Genomic DNA, 9,130 nt, shown 5'->3' with positions numbered 1-9,130 from the left:
TAAAAAGTTAAGGGGACTACTTTCCTCTGAAAATCTAATTGAAATGCATTTAGTCACCCAAACTCTTTCTGTGGATATTTACAAATTGGTAATCCAATTGATCATTTCGCTCTACCTCCTAACAAAATACAGAAAAAACTGCCCAAGGCAAAAACAAACAAACAAACAAACAAACAAACAAACAAACAAACAAACAAACAAACAAACAAACAAACAAAACTACACACTCGATAAAAACAATAAATACGGCACCTGTAGGCAGAAATAGCACTCACAATGATGACGAGTTAAAATAGAGAGAAATAATACTATGAGTGTGATTCAGTGTTGTTCCAAACAAATTAGTTTTGCTTGGACATCACTTTCAATTCAATTCAATTCAATTCAATTCAATTCAATTCAATTCAATTCAATTCAATTCAATTCAATTCAATTCAATTCAATTCAATTCAATTCAATATCACTTTATACATAGTGAAATTAAATATTGTTGAAAGTCATGTTATCCAAGTTTCTTCAAAGGCTTGTTTTGTATAAATGCTCTCCTGTAGCAGTCTGTAGTAGTGCAGATCTGAAGAAGCCTCTGACTGAAGACACTTTGTTGCTGTATAATACTCTGATGAACAGATTTGTCCATAATGTTTATGCTTCTTTTTATGAAGAAACCATCCAACTTGTTTGCCAACAATCTCACATTAAGAGATTGTTAAGAGAGAAAAAACCAAACTTTTTTTTTTAAAGTATCAAAAACAATGCGCCTCCAAATCTGAGTGAGGTTCAAAAGCCAATTTGAAATTCCTAGATTTTAAAACAAATTTTTCAGCTTTGCCTTTATACTTCCTGTTTTAATGACATTCACCGGATGGATTTAGCCATTTTATACAGTGCATGTGTGAGGGAGAGAGAACGGTGCTGAGCATGGTGATGATGATGCTGTGGGAGGCTGTCAAGGTGTCCTCGAATACAGACGTTGTTCAGTGACGTGAGAGAGAGAGAGAGAGAGAGAGAGAGAGAGAGAGAGAGAGAGAGAGAGAGAGAGTGTACATCAGGGGGCGTGGACAGCGGGGAAGAAGCGGAGAGGATGGAGAAGACCGCGGCTCACCATCAGCGGACCCCCGCCGCCATTCCTCACCGTTCGGGCGAATAGCATCACCGAACGCGGCAGGCTCGCCTCCCATCCGCCTCCCATCCGCCTCCCCCCCGCTCCTTCCCAGACCCGCCCCCCTCCTTGAGCCGACCTCGCCGTGCACGCGCGTGGTCCTCCCCTCCACCAGCAGCACCGCCACCCCTCCCATCACTAGGTCGAGGCGAGGAGGAGGAGGAGGAGGAAGAGGAGGAGGAGGAGGAGGGATGAGGCGCGCGGCGGAGGGGAAATGGCTGCCGAAAACAAGCCGGAAGGTAAGAAGAAATAACGGGCTTTTTTATTTCTGAGTTCGGCTCTGGATAATTCAGAGGAGGGAGCTTTCAAACCAGCCGAGGAGAGGACGGAGGTAAATGACACGGAGCGGGACAGAGATAACGGCGGGGGGCTTTCCCCTCTCTCCTCCTCCGGGCCCCCCTGTCCCGAAAACACGGCGGCTGGTGCTGAAGCAGCGACTGTGAGGATGACGGTAAACCGACAGCGGATCCATAACAGAGGGAGAGTTGTCCCGGCGGTCCGCACCGGGATAGGGGAGTTTTTATTTTATTTTATTCTATTTCATTTTATTTTATTTGAGTATAATCGATAGCGTCACATTTGAGTAGCTTTAGGTTTATGAGTTTATCGAAGAAGGGATCGGAATGAGGAAGGATGAGAGTGTTCGCTGAAGGAATTCAGATGCTCCCCCTCTCGCTGTGTGCGTGTTTATTCAGGGCTGTTTGTCTTTAAAAGCATAAAACAGATCACTGAATTGCAGATTCCCTAGAACAGCGATTTGCTCCTTTACTCTCGATCTAACACCGGTGCGTTCGCGTGTGTTTATGTTTGCGTCCACTGTTTTTTTGTTTTTCTTTTGTATGTGTGTGCGCTTACATGGTTGCTAAGGCTGTAGGTGAGAATTTGGCTGCTTTTTAGGTTGTCACGGGGGTATGTGTGCGTGCGTGTGTGTCAGTTTTAGGTCATGTCTTGCAAAGCCGGACCAAGGTTGTACGGGGCCCCAAGCAGAATGTAATTAGGGGGCCCAGATTCCAGTTAAGACATGGGCTGCCTCTAACAAATATTTAAAATTTGTGTTTTTCCTAAAAAAAAAATCTGTTTTCCTTTTTCGTCACTGTTGCATACCGCAAAATATATTGTAAGCATAGTGTGGTACGCTTAACACAAGAGTTATATAAAGTTCATGTGAATTTATCTGGACTTTTATGACAGTAGACAAAAAAATGTTTGATGAAAATTATTTAATAGAACAACTACCAGTGTCAGATAGTTATTCAGTCTTACTTTGTATATTTAGCTAGACACATGCCAAATATTGTGATGGAAATAAGAGGGTTAAATCTAGAATCATGTGTGTATAGTGCCAGCTTCAGCACGACAAAACTAAAAAATAAAAGGAAACCGTGATTATTTTTTAAAATTCACAAATAAACAAAAGCCCGAGTATTCAGAACCTCAAATATAATGAAATTGAATAGGCAATTAATAAAAATAGGTCTCATCTAAGACCTATTTTGTAATAATATGGTATTTTACTTTAACATGTCTAGCATTTATTAAGTGTCAAATTTAATTAACTTTAATATTTACATTATCTATGCATATAAACAGGATTAAACTGGATGAAGAAGAATCAATTTGGGCCTCTGCAAAATTCTACACATTAACATCTGCAGGCACAGACAAATGTTAATTAGAAAATTTAGCTGATGAGCAATTGTCTGACAGTGCATTCATCAGCAGCCTGTGGGTTGGTCTTCAGCTTTTCATGAATGGTGCTTGTGGTTCTGTGGTTTACAACAAAACTCCCATTTATCATTGACTAACTAAGTTAGACTATAAGTATAGTACCAAACTTTAGACTGCTTTGGAATATGACAAACATTAATATTTAAACTCATTAGGGAGCAATTAGACACTCTGTCCACCATGTTTGTTTTGAATGATTAGATCAGACACAACCAGCCAATGACTGGAGTCGAACTGGGCCGATTTGCACGTAGAAGCACATGTAAACTACTGCAGACTGCAGGGAGGGAATCGTCCATGCACACAACAATTTGGAGAAAAAGGCTTTGCAAAAATTTCAAGAAAATGAAAATGAATCAAATCATGAATTTTAGGTGCACTAAAAATGTCGAGATAAATTGATTAATATTGTTAACGTCATTGATTACTGACGAATCCCAGTACCCGAGTAAAGTCCTCCCACTAAGCAGTACAACTTATGTGGTTCATGTTTGTTTTCACATTCTTCATTTAACACTGATTGTTTTATAGTAAACTAAGAAGCCTATAATGAACTCCTTAAATTAAGCATATGACTACATATATTTCCCTTGACAATATATTTGTATAATATACTTATGCAGTTTTGTGTTGCACCATAAATGTTTTGGTCCAAATCATTGGCGTCTACTGTGTCACAATTTGTATCAAACATGCAAGAATTCTTACCCACCAGGGAAAAACATTGACAACCAGTACGCTAAAATAATTTTCTATTATCTTTTTATAATACAGTGTAAGAAAAATATTTTTATAGGACTAATAAATAAAAGCTACAAGCAAGAGGCTACTGAAGAGTTATGTTGGTTGGTTGGTTGATCTGTAGTTAAAATTTGTCATATTTCTTGAGAATTAACTGGCTCAGGCAACGAACCAAACCAAAAAACTATGAAAATAGAGTGTAATTAAAAGTTTTTTATTAAAAAAATATACAGATAAATTAAAATATTTGTGAGATTTGAATGTTTTTATGATGGTTTAGATGATGTCCATTCATAATCTAAATTCCTAAAAATAACAAACTACTGGTACATGGGAACAAAAGATACAAAGTTTAAATACATGGCTAAGCAGATTGAACAATTTAGTCTGTCTAAAGGTAGAAAATAACAGGAGAAAGGTTTGCAGTGGGGATACGAATTAGTGAATGGGTACTTCACATTATTTACATACTAAGAATAATTAATATTCTTTCTTATTTTTTCACTTTGGGATTTCTTAATCATGTGTGTCTTTGTTTTGCCCTTTTCTTTTATGTCTTGGCTTTTATTCCTTGATTTGTCTTGTTTTATACAACACTTTGGGAAAACTCATGGTTTTTAAATGTGCTTTACAAATAAATTGGATTTGGATTTAAGAAACTGGACTGAATGAGACTAGGTGGTTATCTTTCAGAGTGAGCTGCTCAGAACCCACTTGAGATATTCCACACACAGTTGTAGCAATACAACATTATTTCACTGATATTTTAAAATTTCTCTATACAACTGCTAAAATACAATAAAGAAGCTGTGAAAACTGTGAAAAGTTATTTCTCTGACTTCCTAATGTTGTAAGGCCATAGCATCCAGAGAAGCAGCTTCAGCTACAGGCAGGAGTAATTACTGCATGAAATGTGTCCCTCGCTTGAAAACTAAAAGCAGCAATTATTTAATCAGCAACATTTAATTAGAACTTGGATAACATAACTATTACACCCATGATTTTGAATGTTTATATCTTGTATGCCTTTCAACAGTTCTTCTCTTATTTCTACTTTACTTGGGATCTTCAGGTTAGCCTACGACCCTATGCCACCAAATATACATCTATTTATGCCTCTGGCAGATTCTTATATCATCAATAAAACCTTTATTTTGTATTTTTTTTATGTCTTTAGTAAAGTCTTGGGTTGTTATTGTAATCCATTTCAGATCCAGCTTACATATAGTTATAATGAAATATGTTCTTATTGCCTACTTAGTTAGGTACAAATTTGCTAATACCAGGTTGGACCTCTTCTTCAGAACTTTATTAATTCTTTAGATTCTTCACATTATTAGTTATTTAAATTCAAGTACAATCCCGTTTGACTGGAATACAACACAGACAAATTCAGCTGATGATAAAATGCAAAGTTTAAAGTTATTGATTTCAGAAAACCAAGCAAGTTTCGTCTGGTCATTGACGTTGCAGCAATCTCTCCTCTTAAATAAGTATGGGGCTACAGTGGAAAGTAACAACACAGTTTAATAGGAATAAACCTCCAGCGGAATCAGGCTAAGTTTTAAAAGGAGAGATTGGAGACAGAGTAAAAAACAACAGTACTGAGAAAGGAGTACTTTCTACTGGAACAAAAATTACATACAGTTAATGACACCAGTAGCTTTGTTAGTGGCTTTCTCTAGAAAACAAACACAGCTAAACAGAGAAGTGCTGTGTTCATGCTGATACCTTTACAACAATAAAGAGAGTAGATAAGATTAGTCACAGCAGTATTTCTTTTATTAGATTTATTTAAGAAAGACACAAAAACACACAAATGCACCGGACAAGGTGTACCATCTGTGGGAAGAGGCCAGAAAACTCAAAGTTAATGGCAACAGTAATTATAAATTATGCATGACTATAGGAGAGCTTGTTCCACAGAAAACAAACTCCTGTTAGTAACTCTTTCTAGAGTTAATATTAGAAAGTCTAGTAGCCACAACCCCCCCCCCCCTGCAGTCTGGAAGCAAAGTGCTGTTATATCACACAGACAGCTTTTTTTGTGTTGTGTTTCAGAATATTATCCTTATCTTAACTGAAGGTTTGTGGAAACTAAATAAAGACATTAAACACGGCATCAAAATGGACACCAAAGGTGGCCCAGCTCATCTGAAACTTGTTACATATCACTTCAACCTAATTTGTTACTTGACCCTTTTTTAACTTATGGAACTTGTGTTTGAGATAGAGAGACGTTTTGACGCTCTCCCCACTAGGAAGCAACACAAAGAGAAATTTTCTGGGGGCATTTTTTAAATATTTCTTTTAAGTTAACATGAACAAAGAGTACGGTATATTTCTAATGTTTTATTTGTGGATTTCTAGACTTCAAAGAAGATGCTCATATGTGCATGCATGCAAGCGAGCATGCAGTGTGCTGCCAGAGGCGAAGGGAAGGCCGTGAGTTGAGAGTCCCGTTGCGTGTAAAGACTAGAAACGTAGATGAGACAGAAAGCCCATGGGCAGTTCAGCGAAAACTCTGGTGCCCAGACGCTACCCATATACATACACAGGCAGACTCAAACATTTGCAGTATGAGGCATTTTTGGCCTGTGATGTAGGGAATAGATGCAATGATTTACAAGCCTCAGTCATGCTGACTAAAAGCCAAATGAGTCTTCGCCATGGAGCCGGGAGACAGCCATTCAGTTTTTCCATTCCCTGGCAGATGTGTGTGTGTGTGTGTGTTTTTGCGTGTGGCGCCAAACACCGGAGTGGGCATGAAAACGGCATCCACCATATAGCCGGGAAGACCATCTCCCTCTGCACTGGTTGGACTACTTTGTATCATAGCAACAGTGGTCAGGGAAACAGAGAAATGATGTGAGAGAGGAGAAACTAAACCTGGGTACAAGTTAGTCATGGAGGCAATACATCTACTGTGGCCAATCGATCCGGGGACACAATAGATCCAAGTTAGTGGATCCTCCCATGCACACGGCTCATGAAGTTTAGAGGCGTTAGAACAAAGTGATGTGAGTGACCGCCAAAGAAACTGAAATCTTGATTGTTTTTAAAATGTATTCTGCTTTTTTTCTCTCTCTTTCTCTCTTTCGCGTTTCACTTTCTTTCTGTAGGACTGAAGAAGATAAGAAACCCAGAGCGAATGGTCAGGATTGCTGTTGGTTACACAGGACACACCCCTCCTAAGAGTGACGAATCAGACGCCAACAGTAAGAGACACACAAATGCTCTTCACACAGTTTCTGCACGCACGTCTGCGCGCGAGGGTGTTTAAGTGCCACACAGGCGTTTGTCTGCAGCACAGGGTGACTGTGGGAGCAAGTATAAAAGCCTTCTGGCAGAATGATGCGAAGAAGGGGGAGGGTTGGGGTATGAAGGGTGGGGAGGGAAACCGAGGACTCCTTCTCATCTGCCCTGTAACAGATCACACACCAACACCCACAGACACACGCACTATCTCTGTGTCTCTCTGCTGATACTTCATTCTAATTCAGCTCTGTCACAAATCGTGTTTGTTCATGCATGCTGTTATAGTATTAGTGCATGTGCGCACACGCTCATCGATGCAGCAGACAGGGCCGACTCTGGCTATCAGTAGTTTATTGTCATATTTAATCTGTACACTTGGCATTATGTATCTATAATCCTCAATGGTCCTTGTTAAACCAGAAGTGAGATGGAGTGTGTACTCCAGGGCTGTGCATGTGTGTGCAGGGGGTGCAGTGGCCACGTGGCGTGCGGTTGCCTTGCTGTGTTAGTGGGACTATAAGGGCAATAATTGCTTTGATTGGTTATCGATTTCAGAGGACACAGGGCAGATGTAAGTCTGTTAGGGGGGACAAATTGGAGGCAAATAAAGAGATGGAAGGAGGAGCAAACACAGGAGCGTGGCATAAAGGAACACAGAGCCGGCCGGCAGGTCTTGGACCTGGGATTGACGTCACATCTGGTTTGAGCTTGTAGTGCAGTAGTTGCATGTTAGAAAACCAGATTTGGCCATGGTTGTGGTGCTAAAGACGAGCATGCGGGGTCTGAAGGCTTACTGAGGTTTAAAAAAGTTATAGTCTCAAAATGTAAAGAACTTTTGATTAGATGCATAATTTTGTTTGGCTGGAAGGAGCATAGCCCCTCCCCTACTTGTTTCTGCATGCTTCCTGATAGCTGGCTTACAGAAAGAAATACAATTTCATCTGTTATGGTGTTTATCTCCGGTGGTCATTGGACAGGTCACCAGTCCATCACAAATCAACACAGACACACTGGACAGACAACCATGCACACACACACACACACGCACACACACACACACACACACACACACACACACACACACACACACACACACACACACACACACACACACACACACACGCACACACACACACACACACACACACACACACACACACACACTCTCACATCTAGAGACAATTGACCTAATAGTTTTGGTTTTGGACTGTGTGGAAAACATGTGCAGGTTTGTGGTAAACATGCAAACTCTATGCACAAAGACCCCGACTGGGATTTGAACCCAGGACCTTCTTGCTGCAAGGTATCAATGCTAACAACTGTATCAGTGTGCAGCTTATATTTATAATCTGCACAGAGTACAGTCACTTAAAGTGCAGAAGTAACAATAACCTGGGCTAAATTTTAGATTTGTGAATAATTTTTCATTTCTAGCTTTTGTAAAGCTCCGAACTGTCTGCTACCAATTTTAAAACCAAAGTAATTTTCTGCCCTTCCTGCCATGGGTATAAAAGATAATTTAACAATTTTAACAAAGATAGTCTGGCATATTTTATGTGAGATTAGCACAGTTAGTGCTTTTAGTTGTACTAAAATCACTCATGGTGGTAATTGTTAATGAATGCAGACCCTTGCCTTAACTCTGGTTGCCAACATTTCCAACCAGAGTTAAGGAAAAGAATAAAAGAGCATTTATTCTCATATAAATATTGCTAAAAGAACATTTCTGTTGTACATTCATCCATCATGGTATCTATTGAAGTCCTGGTCAGTTCTCCTGTTGTCCAATTCTACAAAACATCTTCAATTAAAGTTAAAAAAGAGAAAGAAATATTGACAGAAAACTGTGATTTTTTGTTCCTTAAATATTGGAATGAAATGATGAAAACTATATATGCTATGAATTGAGCAGCTCCCATTGAACATTTTACTTTCTGTTGCAGCAGCCTGACCAACAGTTGACAAATCTCCATAAAATGTCTTTTTTAATCAAGGGATTTTTTTTTAGACACTTATTTGGTGCTAACAATAAAAATGTACTTTGCATGTTCCTCAGACAGGAACAACTTCCAACCCAAAGAGTGTTAGTTTTTTTTTTTTTTTTTTTAGGATTTTTTGGCTCTGTGGCATTTATTTCACAGTAGACTGACAGGGGAAAAAAGTTGTGAGAAGAAGACATCCGGTAAAGGTCAATGGGTCGGGACTTGAACCGATGACGGCCGCGTCGATGACTGAGACATGGGT

At 39.4% G+C, this 9,130-nt stretch overlaps 1 protein-coding gene across 4 annotated transcripts in view; it reads left to right on the top strand.

Moving 5' to 3' along the window:
* The first annotated feature begins 1,404 nt into the window (after positions 1-1,404).
* Positions 1,405-9,130, top strand: part of LOC102216825 (calmodulin-binding transcription activator 1) — a 78,432-nt gene continuing 70,706 nt past the window's right edge. For all 4 annotated transcript variants that reach the window (XM_023324957.1, XM_023324956.1, XM_023324959.1 and 1 more), the window contains exons 1-2: positions 1,405-1,671; positions 6,751-6,846. In XM_023324957.1, the coding sequence (XP_023180725.1) occupies positions 1,605-1,671; positions 6,751-6,846 (163 nt within the window). In that variant the 5' untranslated portion in view covers positions 1,405-1,604. The remainder of the gene's footprint in view (positions 1,672-6,750; positions 6,847-9,130) is intronic.

The sequence above is a fragment of the Xiphophorus maculatus genome, chromosome 20 (genome assembly GCF_002775205.1).
Source record: "Xiphophorus maculatus strain JP 163 A chromosome 20, X_maculatus-5.0-male, whole genome shotgun sequence".
Lineage (NCBI taxonomy): Eukaryota > Metazoa > Chordata > Actinopteri > Cyprinodontiformes > Poeciliidae > Xiphophorus > Xiphophorus maculatus.
The sequence above is the reverse complement of the archived record's forward strand: the minus strand, read 5'-3'. Positions and strand labels throughout refer to the sequence as shown.